We start from the raw sequence: 16392 nt of genomic DNA on the forward strand, positions 1-16392 counted from the left end.
AAAAAAAATTAATAAATATCATTATTATTCATTTATCCCACTAATTACAAGTACCTGCTATGTGCCAGCCAGGCATTGTTCTAGGCATCTGGGATACAAAGGTAAACAAAACAGGCAAAAAATCCCTGACCTCGCGGACCTTGCATTCTTAGTCATTATTTTAAATGGTTTTTATGGTCTTGAGCAACATTGCAATAGAAATGGTAGTAAACTGAAACATATTTCCCCTTAAATATATCTCCAACCTCGGAAGGATACCAAGGTGAAAAATATTTGGGTTCAATTCTAGTTTCCATGGGATTCCAAAACACTTACCCTCCTTGTGGGGAGCCAGGGGCCGTGGAGCTGGTCTCTTTATGTGGAAAGAGGTGGTTTTGGTAGGCCCAGAGCCTGGAACGGGTCCATTGGTGGCCTTTGGGGTGGCCTTGCTCCCTCCATCCTGTAGCCTAGACACAAACTTTCCCACATCCACCTCAGGGCAGGGCTCCAACTTGCCATCTGAAACAGGCCTGCTTGGGGACTTCCTCCCAGAATCAGCTTCTCCACTTCTCTGAATGGGTAGTTTGGGATGTTGTGATGGCTTGGGCGGTTCTACGGTGCTGGTAATAGTACCATTTGGTGTTTGATGTTGGATTTCATCTGGAAAAAGTTGGTGCAAAAAGAGAAAATTAATGATAACATTTAAAACCCTTTCATTTTTGATACATTCATATATACTAAATTTTGAAAAGTTGTATGCATTTTAAAAGGAGGTATCATTGTGGAACAAATCAACTGTATCCTACAAAATCAGTCTCCATTATTCCCAGTTCATATGAAGTCACAGGTCCCATCCAAATAAGGAATATAATTCAAGATCCAAGTATGATTTTCACAATTCAGTAAACCACAATAAATCAAGATGTTTTATTCAAAAGAATATGCAATTCAAAAAGGACTTAAGAGTCCTCAATCAATTGCATATGCTATTCTTTTTAAATAAAAACATTAGTTCTTAACTATTTCTTTCAAAAGTAATTTGTTAAGGTCTCTTAAATTTCAGGTTAATAAGCATAACTGAATTTAACTTCTTTTTCCACCCTATAAAGAAACCCCCAACTATCCACTTTATGTTCTTCCCCCAACTTTTGTGGTCTAAAATTTTCTTTGATATTGGTACATGCTTTTCAGTGGCTCTGAGCCATACATAAAGCTTTTGATACCCTGGTAAGAGCCAGGGAAGCTTTCCCTAGAGAAATTAACATACACGAAATACAGTCAAAATTTTGAAAACTAATTTTAAGTGATTCATGGAGCACCCTAAAACCATCAGTGAACCCCAGATTGAGAACTCCTGCTGTAAGAAAACCGTCACCTTCCTTTGTAATAGGAAACCTAGATCAGAGTGTAGTAGTTAAGAATAGAGGTTCCAGTTGGCAAAGTAAGATCTGAGAGAGTCTCAACCAATTTCATTGCACAGATCTTATTTGGATCCTGATTTTTTTTTTTTTTTTAATGAGATAATAGGAGAATTTGGACACTGACTAAATGGTTGCTCTTAAACAATTACTGTTTTTATATTTTTTATTTTTTTCTCTTTAAAAAGAGTCCTTATCTTTTAGAGATACATACTGAAACATTCACAGATGAAATGACATGATGTCTGGGTTGAGGGAGATGGTAGAGGTATAGATGAAACCAAATTGGGCATGTGCTGATAAATGTTGAAACATGGGATGTTCATTATACTTTTTCAACTTTTGTTTATGTTTAAAATTGTCCATAATAAAATGTTAAAGGAAATGCAGGCTCTGGAGCCAGGTGGCTAGGTATGAACCACAGTTATGTTTCTTACCAACTGTGGGACCTTGGACAAGTTCCCTATTCTCTCTGTACCTCATATTTTGTCCTCAGTATAATGGGAATAATAAGAGTACCTGTCTCATAAGGTTGTGGTGAAGATTACAGGAGATGATATAATTATTTCAGTGCCTGGTACATAAAACTCTCAATAATTGATAGTTATTATTTATACTATTATGCTCCAAGTGGGCAGTGAGGCAAGAGTTTCCATGTGAGAAGTCTTGCTGCAAAACTTTTCCCCCAGAGAGTTTTATTCTACTTGGGAATATGTCACTAATTACTGCTGCCCCTACCAAAGGGACCGAGGCCAAGGGGAGTTCCCCTACTCTTGTTCCAGAGTAGATTCATGGCCCTTCTTCTATTAACCCTAGTACAATTACAATCAGACTAGAGCAAACAAAAATTATCTTAGGCTCACAAATAATGGGAGGGACATAAGCACAAAAGTGCCATGTAACTAGGGCCGGCCCCATGGCTCACTCGGGAGAGTGCAGCGTGGATCCTATATAGAGATGGCCAATGCGCTCACTGGCTGCGTGTGGTGCAGACAACACCATGCCGAGGGTTGCGATCCCCTTACCGATCCAAAAAAAAAAAAAAAAGTGCCATGTAACTGATCATGTGGCTGCCAGGACATGCCTTGTGGCAGGGGCCATCTTTAAACATCCAGCACTCAGGAGTAACCTCAGGCACATCTACCCTCTCAAAACAATGAAGTATACAGTGACATGAAATCTTCCTCCCAAATACTTTAGGCCCAACATTTCAGTTGCATGTTCCTATCTGAATACTTTCTTCTTTTGGTGGAGAGAGCCTAGGAAATTCCATCCCTGTGCTTCTTTAGACAACAGGGGTTGCCTGTGCCCTAAGGCTAACGACAGTATCATTACCATCTCAATACAGTGTAAGAGATCCAATCTTCATAAAGATGATCCACATACACAGTCTCAGAGTGGCCACCACCTTCCACATGGAAAAGGATCTTCTCCTGGCTTGGGGAAATAGGAGATGGAATGATAGGAAAAATTGTGAACTAGGCCCTTCTGCCAGGGAAACCATTTCCAGGTTCTGGGGTGTGCTGAATAAAAATAATGATAATAGTGGTAATGATGATAATAATGACAATGGTATAATGATAATGATAACAGATACCATTATTTGAGCACTTACTCTGTGCCAGCACCTGTTCTAAGTGCTTTATTTGGATTATCTCATGTAATCCTTAAAACAACTCTATAAAGTAGTAAACTCCTATTAGCCTCATTTTACAGATAAGGAATCTAAGGCACAGAGAGACTCAATGTCACAAAACTCATAAGTGGCAGAGCCAGGTTTCAAGTCTTGAAGTCTGTTTCCACAGTCCATACTCTTTCTGAAGAGAGAGTTCGTTTTTCCTGGCAGGTAATAAGAGTTCAGTGTCATCCCCTTTCCCTAACCAGCCATCCACTTCCATAGGAAAACACACAAACCAGCCCCAGAAACTGTGGAGAACTAGGAATCAGGATCAGACAGGGAGGCCACACAAACAGGCACGTGGCCTCTCTTCTATGTGTGGGTAAATGGTAGGGAAAAGCTTTAAAAGATTATATACTAGTCCAGCAGGAGAACTAGATCAACTGTTATAATACAAGTAGAATCATGCTAATAAGTGCTAAGAGGAAGACAATACTAATTCTGTCTAGAAGGGTTGAAGAAGGTCTTATAAAAGAGGTAACTTTTGAGCTGGATTTTGAAGGATTGCAATAGGTGGAGAAAAAGTTGGGCATTTCAGACAAAGAATAACTTGGAAGATCATGACTTGTCTAAGAAAATGTAAATAAAATAAAATAAAATAAAATGTTTAGTTTGTCTTGAGCATAGGAACCAATTTGAGATGAAAGGTATGGGTAGCTACAGATGAGGTTATTAAGATAGGTTGGGGCTTTATCATGATGGCCCTGAATGCCATGCTTAGGAATATGAACATTGTTTGGGGGCCACAAAAAAACAACAACCTTTGGGGGGGGAGGCACAGAGAAGTGGCATTATCAAGTATGTGCTTTTACAATATCCCTTTGGGTTCATTATGAAAAGTAGATTGGACCAAAGAGACTGGAGGTAGGCAGACTAGCTAAGGGACTGCTGATGAGAAGGATCTACACTGGAGCAGCATCAGCAAAGAGAGGCAGATTCAAGAGATGTCAAAGAGGTGGCATGGACAGGGATTAGATATGGTAGTGTGAGGGAGGCCATGATGATGGTAGAAAAATTCACTGGAATACTATATACAAGTTTGGCGGTCAGATAGTGAGATGCTACTGCTAAAGAACAATGGTAAGTAGAAGGATTGGCTCCTTCTCAGAACAGTATTCAGACAGGTTATAGGAAGTACAGTATTATAGTAGACAAATGAGATTTGGGATAAGATAGATGGGTGCAAATCGCTGTTCTGTCATTTAGTAGCTGTGTTAATTGGGCAAATTACTCACCCTCTTTGAGCCTCCAATGCCTTCACTATAAAATGGAGCTCAACATACCTACTTGACACAGGAATGCTGAAGATTAAATGAGATTATGAATTCATACCCCTTAGGATGGCTAAAATAAAAAAGATGGACTGTAACAAATATTGTCAAGGATGTAGAGAAATTAGAACCCTTATCCATTGCCAGTAGAAAATTAAAATGGTACAGCTGCTTTGGAAAACAGTCTGGTTATTCTTCAAAAGTTTAAATATAGAGTGACTATATGACCCAGAAATTCCAGTTCAAAGTATAATATACCCAAGATAATGGAAAACAGACATCCACACAAAAACCTGTGCATGAATGTTCCTGGCAGTATTAGTCATACAGCCAAAAAGTAAACAGAACTCAAGCATTGATTAGCTAATAAATGGACATACAAAATGTTATATATCCATACAATAGAATATTATTCAGCAATAAAAAGGAATGAAGTACTGATACATGGTACAACATGGATGAACCTTGAAAACATTATGCTAAGTGAAAGAAACCAGACACAAAAGATCACATATTGTGTGATTTCATTTACATGAAATGTCCAGACTAGGCAAATCTATAGAGACAGAAGGTAAATTAGTAATCATCAGGGGTTGGTGGGAGGTGGGGAGAATTGGAAGATATGGGGTTTCTTTTTACGGTGATGAAAGTGTTCTGAAATAAGATGGTTGCACAAATATACTAAAACCAGTGAACTTTAAAAAGGTGAATTTTATGGCATGTGAATTATATCTCAGTTTATTGAAAATTAAAAATAAAAAATAAATTTCAAGACTGGGTGATCTTATTGTAGATCTACTGGCACAAAGCCCTCATCACACAGAGGGGCAAGAGGAAGTGACTAGCTTAAGTAACTCAGTAGGCTAGTGGCCAAGATGAAATTAGACCTTAGGTCTACTGATACCCAGTTCATTCATTTATTGCATTCATTTGTTAAGGACTTATTATGAGCCAGGTACTGTGTTGGTGCTGGGGATACAGTGTGGAAAAAAAAAAGTTCCTGCTGGCATAGAGTTTATATTTAGGGAGATCGTAAGTAAAAAAATAAATTAACAAATTTATTTCATAAAAATTAGATTATGGAACAACGGAGTAGGCATTCAATGTTCCCTTCCACTTTCTCCTGAATGCCAGCTCACCTCCTCTATAAAAGAGGTGATCCCTTAAACAAGAAGATCCCTTTCTCTTTGTTATTCCTTATACATCCATTTATTCACTCTATAAATATTTACTGACCACATTCAATACATACCATAAGTTGTTCTAGGGGCTGGTGATAAAATGATGTGATCTCATTTACACTGTTAAAAGGATGTACATTTTACAGGCTGCTGTAGAGAACAGATTATAGGCAGGCAAGAAAGAAAGCAAGGATACCAGGTAAGAGATGATGGTGGCTGAACCAGGATGGCAGCAGTGGGAAGTGGTAGGATTTAGCATATGGTGTGCACGTAGAGCTGACAAAAACTGCTGATGGCTTAGATGTGAGGGAAAGGGAAAAAAATAATGATTTCAAAGTTCTTGACCTTAGCAATTGGGTGACTGGTGCTGCCAATTACTTAGATGGGAGAGACCAGATTAGGAGATTAAGGAGTAGTAGGAGATCAAGAGTTGTGTTTTGTACATTTTAAATTTGAGATACCTTTGAGCCATCCACAGAGAACTGTTGAACAGGGAGTTTGAGACAGCAATAGAGGGGAGATATCAATTTTGGAGATATAAATTTGGAAATCATCCGCAGCATTTAAATGATACTTAAAACCATGAGACTTAATGAGATTACACAAGAAAAGAACATAGAGAAGAGGGCTGACAAAAAAAGCTCTGGGACCTTCCAACATGTAGAAGTTGGGAAGAGGAGGAAAACCAGCAGAGGACTGAGATGGAATGTCCAGTGAGGTAGAAGGAGAGTTTAGTGTCCTGAAAGCCAAGGTAATAAAGTGTTTCAAAAAGGAGGAGTTAGTTAACTATGTCAAATGCTGCTCACAAGCTGAATATCATGAGACCAGTAGAGTGGCTATTTGGCTTGGCCATGTGTAAACTGTTGGTAACCTTGACAGAAGTGGTCTCACTGGAGTAGTGGGGGCAGAGGCCCATTAAGAATGGGTGCAGTCTCTGTACTAGCATGTATTCCACTGAATGGCATTTATTTGTTCACATATCCATGTGTCCCTTTATCACGTAAGCTCCTTGAGGCCAGGGAATGTATCTTAATTTCACCTAGCACCTAGCAGAATACCTGGCACACAATAGCTGTTCAATCCATGTTAGCCAAATTTGAATTTAAAATCTCAGAAAATTCAGAAAGTACCTTGCTCACCCATTTCAGTGTAGTGGGGGCAGAGATCTGTGAACATCATGGATTCTCTACTGGCCTTGTAAGGAATCACGATAGCTTCCTTTACAAGTGAGTCCTTGTCCTGCACACTACCAAAGGACTAACTCCTTCTCTGGTCACAAACTATAAACCTTGATTCTCCTGGCTGCTTTTAAGCCCAGGAGCCAGGAAAGATCTACGTTTGCATGAAGAAAAATGGCCATGCCTCCACTCCTGCCCTTCAATATCCTCTTTGTGTCTAATCACCATTCAGAAGCTAAGGGTGAACCTCAGTACTGACCTTCACTTTCATCCATCGAAGGAGTATAGAAAACAGTCCTTTCCCGCAGCAAGCGCTTCGAAATCGTGATTGGTTTGTGCCTTCTTGCTGTCACCCGAGGCGGAGGCACTGGGGGTGCAGCACTTTCCTCAGGTGGACCTAAATAGATCTGTGGAGGGAGAAGAAAGATATCCGGGAAACAATTAGGTCAAGTTTCTGTCTCTCTAATGCTACACACCAGCTGATGCCTGCCAGTATTACATCTAGAGTCTGCTATGACTAAAGAAATTGTGAGGATTTTCTTAATCACTCTAGCTTCCAGCAAATGTTTAGACGTCTCCTACCATGCTCAAGGCACAGGACCTGGCACTTCTCAGTGTGGAGGAAAGAATGCAGACAAAAAGGCTGCAACATCTGTCCTGGATTTTCTACTTACTGGCTGGAAAATTTTACGTAAGTCACCTCCTTTCTCTGACTCTCAGCTTTCTCACCTGTCACATGAAGACAGCACCATCTACCTCATAGGATGTGGTAAGAATCAAGTGAATAGGGTTGTCAAGGAGGGAGTCGGGTATGGAGGGGCACTAAACACATCTACATGCACACATACACTCAATATTTCTGAAAGGATACCAATGAACCTGGTTACCTTACCTCAAGACAGTAATAATGATTGGCTAGGGAAAAGAGGGAGAGGAACTTATTTTTCCCTCCAAGATAATTTTGTTCTTTTAAAATTTCATACCATGGTGCATTATCTATTCAAAAAAATAAAAGTAAAATAAAATTAAAAAATAAAAACAAAGTGATTTGGATGCTATGAAGAGTGCTAAAGGTGTGCGGGAGGAGCTGTGATTAGAATTTTTACATAGTATCTCATGTATACTTAAGGATCTTCCTTTCTCTGGGAAGACTGATCTTTTGGCCAGAGTGCATACACTTGAGGATGATACATATATGTAATAAAGGAGGAAGGAGACCATTGTCCAGCCAGTGAAAGTAACAAAATCAACCCCAATGATTGGTGTCAATGAAGCTCTATTTACAATAGCTAGGTGATGGAACCAACCTAAATGTCCATTGATGGATGACTAGATAAGGAAATTGTGATATATATACACAATGCAATACTACTCAGCCATAAAAAAGAATGAAATTCTACCATTTGCAACAAAATGGATGAGCCTGGAGAAAATCATCCTAAGTGAAACAACCCCGGTACAGAAGGAGAAATACCACGTGTTCTCACTCATAACTGGGAGCTGAATCCATAAATAAACAAATGAACAACAAAGAGAGAGAGAGAGAGAGAGAGAGAGAGAGAGAGAGAGAGAGAGAGAGAGAGAGAGAGAGAGAGAGAGAGAGAGAGAAAGAAAGAAAGAAAGAAAGAAAGAAAGAAAGAAAGAAAGAAAGAAAGAAAGAAAGAAAGAAACAACAATCACAGTAATACACTGAACTTTTAGAAAAGGGGAGGGGTGGGGGAGGGAGGGGGGGCTAATGAATTGGTCGATGAACACAAAGAATGATTGTGTATTGTAATGATGAATAAGCTAACTATACTTATCTAACCACCACACATTCTACACAATTATTGAAAATCAACGTTGTACCCCACATGTACGCACAATAAAAAATAAATTAAGAAATAAAAAAAAGAGAGAGAGAAAGAGGATAGCCCAACATCCTATCAGGCAAGGGTCAACACAGGCTTCACAATCATGGAAATTACATGACTGGGAACACAAGGCAAGCCTGTGTAAAAGCTGGACAATGATAAGGAACAATGCATGAACAATCAGAAGCCAGTATGTTACATGGTTGTAAGGGAGAAAGAATATGAGCTTTGAGGCCGCACAATTGTAGGTCATATTCCTGGTTCCACCACCACTGGTAATAATATTCTATAGCTTGCTCTCTCAATTCTTCCAGGATTCTAATCAAATATACCCCTCTCAGTAAGGCCTTCCAGGATAATGTATCTAAAACATTAACACTACTCTCTCCACCCAACGCTTCCTATCTCTCTTCCCTGTTTAATTTTTATCTTTTCAGCATTTCTTATCACTTTCTAGCACAGAATATATTTTACTTATTTACTTTGTTGTCTGTCTCCCCACTATATTTAAGTTATATGGAAGCATGTCTGTCATGTTCACTGCTCTTTCTCTAGCACCTAGAGGATTGCCTAGAATTGCTAGGTCAGAAGACAAACACATTTAAAACTTTAACTAAAAAAAGGCCAAATTGTCCCCTGAAAAGACCGTAATGGCTACTTGTTCCTCAGGCCAAAAATGCATGCAACAATGGTTTGCAAGGCGCTGGAAATCCAGTAATGAAGGACAGTGATTCCTGAGAGACAGGAAAAACAAACGAGGCGAACCCTACAACTGTCCCAGTTGACAACCTGTAGAAAGATTTTCAGGCCATAGCACAGGGAGAGGAACCGAGGTGGAGCCCAGCAGTCTCCCTAAGTTGAGGAGATTGAGTTGTGAGTACGGGGAAGGCAAGGAAGCAAGAGTTTGCAAAGCAAGGCATCACAGAGGAGACGGCTGCACGTGTACATTAAAAATTTCAGAAGTGTCAAGATGGCGGCGGCTGCGGCGGCTGGCGCGGAGTAGCTGAGGTGGAAAAGGTGGCCACTGGGCCTCAGGCAGCCGGGAAACTTGTGGACCTTCCTCTGGCCATCTCTTAAGGGAGGACTGCTGCTGCTGGCCGGTCGTGGGGGCTCAACGCCACTTTGCCCCCGGCAGGAGAGGCTGCCTCATTTACCGGCAACAGCTTTGAAGTGTGGAGCAGGAAAAGAACTGATTCTTAGCTGCAAAAGCGAGTCTTGAAACAGGGAACACGGCGCCAGGGCTGCTGTGGATGCAGCCAGGATCCCGGAGGCTGGGGCCGCACTGAAGGCGGCCAGCTGCCCTATTCAGGATTTGAGGTTTCAGGCCGGCATTAAAGAAGATTCCTGGGAGCGCCCGAGCGGCGCCGGGACTGAACAGCCCGAGGCGGCAGCGCCGAGAACACGGAAGGCAACAAACCAGAGACAGAGCGAGCGCCCGACCTGGCACAGCACTGTGAGTGATCCCTGGCACAGCTCTGTTCGGGGGGTGGTTGCCCACCCGGCTCCCGCCTGCACCACCAGGCCACTCACTGCCCCAGTGCTGCCTCCATTTTCCCAGGTGCGGGCAGCTCCGCCCTGATCGGCCATCACTGAGCCCATTTGCTTGGCCTGGCGCGGGGCTTTCCGGACCCTGCGGGCCAGCCTCCTCTCCCACTCCCTCCACGGTTCTCTGGCGGGGCTGGGGGTGTGGGGCGTCCCAACCAGTGTTGGGAGGGCTAGGAAATACGGGCGGGCCGACTGTCACTCCACCACACCCTGGACTCCGGCCCGGTAAACTTCCTGTTACTGGGAGGCAGATACCATCTCTGCGACCACCAGTTTGGAAAAAAGCCTAACGAATTTCTGGTTGGGAATAGTGTGGTAGGAGAGTTCCCAGGTCCGCTAGAACCTGCCGGAGAGCAGGCTGCAGGCGGGCACTAGACTCGGTTTATACCGGGGGGATACAAAGGTGAACAAGACCCAAGAAAGATCTACACAGTGCTACAAAGGCACCCAGAGAGACCGGTCGTCTGTGCCTAGCAGAAACCTGGTAGACTTCCTGGGCGAGGCGGTGCTGAGCAGGGTCTTGAAGGCCCAGCTGATAGACGAGGGGTGCAGAAGACACACCCCAGCCCAGCACAGTGTGCACAGAGGGGGGAGACGTGCGGCCAGGGAGGCGGAGACTCGACAGAAACCACACACCCGGTGGGGTCGCCACTGCACGATCTAACAGCCTGGGCCAGAGCACACGGAACGGGGAGAAGTCCTGTACAGAAAGTGAAAGCTCAACAGAGATCACACACCCTGTGGTGCGTGATCCACCAGCCCAGCAGAGTACAAGCTGACCAGAAAGGTGGATCCCCGGAGAAGCCCAAGACCCGAGGAAACCACACACACAAGACACTAGAGGCCAACTGAGCAGTCACGGCGGGAGCCATACCAAATTGGCAACCACAGCAACATCCTAGTTAGTCATTAGTCTCAAACCGGTGGACTGTGAAACCCCCTGCCACAATGAATAAACACCAAAAAAAAGACACCAGAAATACAAAAAATCAAGAAAGTACACCACCAAAAGTTAATAAATCTCATACTCTAGATCCTATAGAACAAGAAGCCCTTGAAATAACTGACAAGGAATTTCGAGTGATAATTCTAAGGAAACTGAATGAGATACAAGAAAACTCAGCTAGACATCATGATGAAATGAGGAAAAGTATACAGGATCTGAAAGAGGAAATATACAAGGAAATCAATGTCCTGAAAAAAAATGTAGCAGAACTTGCTGAACTGAAGAAGTTATTCAGCGAAATAAAAAACACAACGGAGAGTTTAACCAGCAGGCTTGTCGAAGTTGAAGAGAGAACCTCTGAACTTGAAGATGGGCTGTTTGAAATAACACAAGCAGACAAAAAGAAAGAAAAAAGAATCAAGGACATGGAAGAAAATCTGAGAGAGATATCAGACAACCTCAAGCGCTCAAATATCCGAGTCATGGGTATTCCAGAAGGGGAGGAAAATGGAGATTCCATTGAAAACATATTCAAGAAAATAGTGGCAGAAAACTTCCCAGGTATAGGAAAAATCACAGATCTTCAGATCCAGGAAGCTCAACGATCTCCAAATGTATTCAACCCAAAAAGGCCTTCTCCAAGACATGTCATAGTCAAATTGGCAAAACTCAGAGACAAAGAGAGAATCTTAAAAGCTGCAAGAGAGAAGCGTCAAATCACCTATAAGGGAGCCCCAATCAGGTTAACATCAGACTTTTCATCACAAACCCTAAAAGCTAGAAAGGAATGGGATGATATTTTCAAAATACTAAAAGACAAAGATTGCCAGCCAAGAATACTCTACCCTGCAAGGCTATCCTTCCGAAATGAGGGGCAAATAGTATATTTCTCAGACAAACAAAAACTGCGGGAGTTCACTACCACAAGACCACCCTTACAAGAAATCCTCAAGGGAGTACTGGGTTTGGTTCCTGAAAAATAACTACCACTGCCATAAAAACCTAAGAAAAATCTAAACCCGCTAGTACAATAAAAATGGCATTCATGAAGAGAAAACAAGCTAACAAAAACACTATCTACAACCTAAGGAACCAACAAACAAAGAAACCAAACAGTAAATCAGAAAGCAAGGAACAAAAGACACCTAAGACAACCAAACAACCAATAAAATGCTAGGAATAAATCAACACCTTTCAATAACAACTCTTAATGTTAAAGGCTTAAATTCCCCAATTAAAAGACACAGACTGGCTGACTGGATCAAAAAGCAGGACCCAACTATATGCTGCCTACAAGAGACCCACCTCACCCATAAAGATTCACACAGACTAAGAGTGAAAGGATGGAAAAAGATTTACCATGCAAACAGAAAAGAAAAACGAGCTGGAGTGGCTATTCTTATATCTGACAAAATACACTTTAAACGAAAAACCATAAAAAGAGACAATGAGGGACACTACTTAATGATAAAAGGACTGATCCATCAAGAAGACATAACAATCATAAATATGTACGCACCCAATGTTGGAGCAGCCAGATTTATAAAACAAACTCTATTAGACCTAAAGAAGGAAATAGACACTAATACCATAATAGCAGGGGACCTGAACACTCCACTGTCAATATTAGACAGATCATCTAGGCAAAGAATCAGTAGAGAAACACAAGATCTAAACAAGACTCTAGACCAATTGGAATTGGCAGATATCTACAGAACATTCCACCCAACAACCTCAGAATATTCATTCTTCTCATCAGCACATGGATCATTCTCCAGGATAGATCACATATTAGGTCACAAATCAAGTCTCAATAAATTCAAAAAAATTGGAATTATCCCATGTATCTTCTCAGACCACAATGGATTAAAACTAGAAATTAATAACAAACAAAACTTTGGAAACTATACAAACACATGGAAATTAAACAGCATTCTACTTAATGACATATGGGTCCAAGAAGAAATCAAGCAGGAAATCAAAAAGTTTATTGAAACTAATGAAAACAATGATACATCATACCAAAACCTGTGGGATACTGCAAAAGCAGTATTGAGGGGAAAATTTATTGCATTAAATGCTCACTTCAGAAGAATGGAAAGATGGCAAGTGAACAACCTAACACTTCACCTTAAAGAACTAGAAAAACAAGAACAATCCAATCCTAAAGTTAGCAGACGGAAAGAAATCATTAAGATCAGAGCAGAACTGAATGAAATTGAAAACCAAAAAACAATTCAAAAGATCAACGAATCAAAAAGTTGGTTTTTTGAAAAGATAAATAAAATTGACAAACCATTAGCATGGCTAACAAAAAAAAGAAGAGAGAAGACTCAAATAACAAAAATTAGAAATGAAAAAGGCGATATTACAACTGATTCATCTGAAATACAAGGAATCATTCGAGACTACTATAAACAACTATACGCCAACAAATTTGAAAATCTGGAGGAAATGGATAAATTTCTGGACACACACAAGCTCCCAAAACTGAACCGTGAAGACGTAGAAAATTTGAACAGACCAATAACAATAAAGGAGATTGAAGCTGTTATCAGAAGGCTCCCGACAAAGAAAAGCCCAGGACCAGATGGATTCACAGCAGAATTTTACCAAACATTCAAAGAGGAATTGACACCGATTCTTAACAAACTATTCCAAAAGATTGAAACGGACGCAAATCTCCCAAACTCATTCTATGAAGCAAACATCATCCTGATACCAAAACCAGGTAAAGATATAACCAAAAAAGAAAACTACAGGCCGATATCCTTGATGAATATAGATGCAAAAATCCTCACTAAAATACTAGCAAACAGAATACAGCAACACATACGAAAAATTATTCATCACGATCAAGTGGGATTCATCCCAGGGATGCAAGGTTGGTTCAACATACACAAATCAATAAATGTGATACACCATATTAATAAACTCAAACACAAGGACCATATGATCATCTCTATAGATGCTGAAAAAGCATTTGATAAAGTTCAGCACTCATTCATGACAAAGACCCTCTATAAGTTAGGTATAGAGGGAAAGTATCTCAACATAATTAAAGCCATATATGACAAACCCACTGCCAATATCATCCTGAATGGGGAAAAGCTGAAAGCTTTTCCTTTAAGAACAGGCACTAGACAAGGATGCCCACTCTCACCACTTCTATTCAACATAGTGTTGGAAGTACTAGCCAGAGCAATCAGAGAAGAGAAGGAAATAAAGGGCATCCAGATTGGAAAAGATGAAGTCAAACTGTCCCTGTTTGCAGATGACATGATCCTATATATCGGACAGCCTAAAACCTCTACAAAAAAACTGTTGGAATTGATAAATGATTTCAGCACAGTAGCAGGATACAAAATCAACACACAAAAATCAGTAGCATTTCTTTTCTCCAATAGTGAACATGCAGAAGGAGAAATCAAGAAAGCCTGCCCATTTACAATAGCCACCAAAAAAATAAAATACTTAGGAATTGAGTTAACCAAGGAGGTGAAAAATCTCTATAATGAGAACTACAAACCACTGCTGAGAGAAATTAGAGAGGATACAAGAAGATGGAAAGATATTCCATGCTCTTGGATTGGAAGAATCAACATAGTGAAAATGTCCATACTACCCAAAGTGATATACAAATTCAATGCAATCCCCATCAAAATTCCAAAGACATTTTTCTCAGAAATGGAAAGAACTATCCAGACATTTATATGGAACAATAAAAGACCACGCATAGCCAAAGCAATGCTTAGCAAAAAGAATAAAGCTGGAGGCATAACACTACCTGACTTTAAGCTATACTACAAAGCTATAATAACCAAAACAGTATGGTACTGGCATAAAAACAGACACACTGACCAATGGAATAGAATAGAGAATCCAGAAATCAACCCACACACTTACTGCCATCTGATCTTTGACAAAGGCACCAAGCCTATTCAGTGGCGAAGGGACTGCCTCTTCAGCAAGTGGTGCTGGGATAACTGGATATCCATATGCAGGAGAATGAAACTAGATCCATACCTCTCACCGTATACTAAAATCAACTCAAAATGGATTAAGGATTTAAATATACACCCTGAAACAATAAAACTTCTTAAAGGAAACATAGGAGAAACACTTCAGGAAATAGGACTGGGCACAGACTTCATGAATACGACCCCAAAAGCACGGGCAACCAAAGGAAAAATAAACAAATGGGATTATATCAAACTAAAAAGCTTCTGCACAGCAAAAGAAACAATTAAAAGAGTTAAAAGACAACCAACAGAGTGGGAGAAAATATTTGCAAAATATACATCTGACAAAGGATTAATATCCAGAATATATAAGGAACTCAAACAACTTTACAAGAAGAAAACAAGCAACCCAATTAAAAAATGGGCAAAAGAGCTAAGTAGGCATTTCTCTAAGGAAGATATACAAATGGCCAACAGACATATGAAAAAATGCTCAACATCACTCAGCATCAGGGAAATGCAAATCAAAACCACATTGAGATACCATCTAACCCCAGTTAGGATGGCTAAAATCCAAAAGACTCTGAACGATAAATGCTGGTGAGGTTGTGGAGAAAAAGGAACTCTCATACATTGTTGGTGGGACTGCAAAATGGTGCAGCCTCTATGGAAAATGGTATGGAGGTTCCTTAAACAATTGCAAATAGATCTACCATACGACCCAGCCATCCCACTGTTGGGAATATACCCAGAGGAATGGAAATCATCAAGTCGAAGGTATACCTGTTCCCCAATGTTCATCGCAGCACTCTTTACAATAGCCAAGAGTTGGAACCAGCCCAAATGCCCATCATCAGATGAGTGGATACGGAAAATGTGGTACATCTACACAATGGAATACTACTCAGCTATAAAAACGAATGAAATACTGCCATTTGCAACAACATGGATGGACCTTGAGAGAATTATATTAAGTGAAACAAGTCAGGCACAGAAAGAGAAATACCACATGTTCTCACTTATTGGAGGGAGCTAAAAATTAATATATAAATTCACACACACACATACACACACACACACAAACGGGGGGGGGGGGAAGAAGATATAACAACCACAATTATTTGAAGTTGATACAACAAGCAAACAGAAAGGACATTCTTGGGGGGGAGGGGGGGAGGGAGAAGGGAGGGAGGTTTTGGTGATGGGGAGCATTAATCAGCTACAATGTATATCGACAAAATAAAATTAAAAAAATAAATAAATAAAAATTTAAAAAAAAAAAAAAAAAAAGAGTTACAGCAAAGATATGTCCCCAGAATAACAACATAAAATTAAACCAAATAAAAGCAAAAGAGCTTGTTTCCTCTTATAAAAAAAAAAA

At 40.5% G+C, this 16392-nt stretch overlaps 1 protein-coding gene across 1 annotated transcript in view; it reads right to left on the reverse strand.

Annotated features, from left to right (window-relative positions):
• Window positions 1-16392, reverse strand: part of OPHN1 (oligophrenin 1) — a 440991-nt gene that overhangs the window by 19291 nt on the left and 405308 nt on the right. The window contains exons 20-21 of the mRNA XM_063083139.1: window positions 6965-7112; window positions 316-639 (exon numbers count right to left, since the gene is read on the reverse strand). Coding sequence (XP_062939209.1) covers window positions 316-639; window positions 6965-7112 — 472 coding nt within the window. The remainder of the gene's footprint in view (window positions 1-315; window positions 640-6964; window positions 7113-16392) is intronic.

The sequence above is a fragment of the Cynocephalus volans genome, chromosome X (genome assembly GCF_027409185.1).
Source record: "Cynocephalus volans isolate mCynVol1 chromosome X, mCynVol1.pri, whole genome shotgun sequence".
Taxonomy (NCBI): Eukaryota; Metazoa; Chordata; class Mammalia; order Dermoptera; family Cynocephalidae; genus Cynocephalus; species Cynocephalus volans.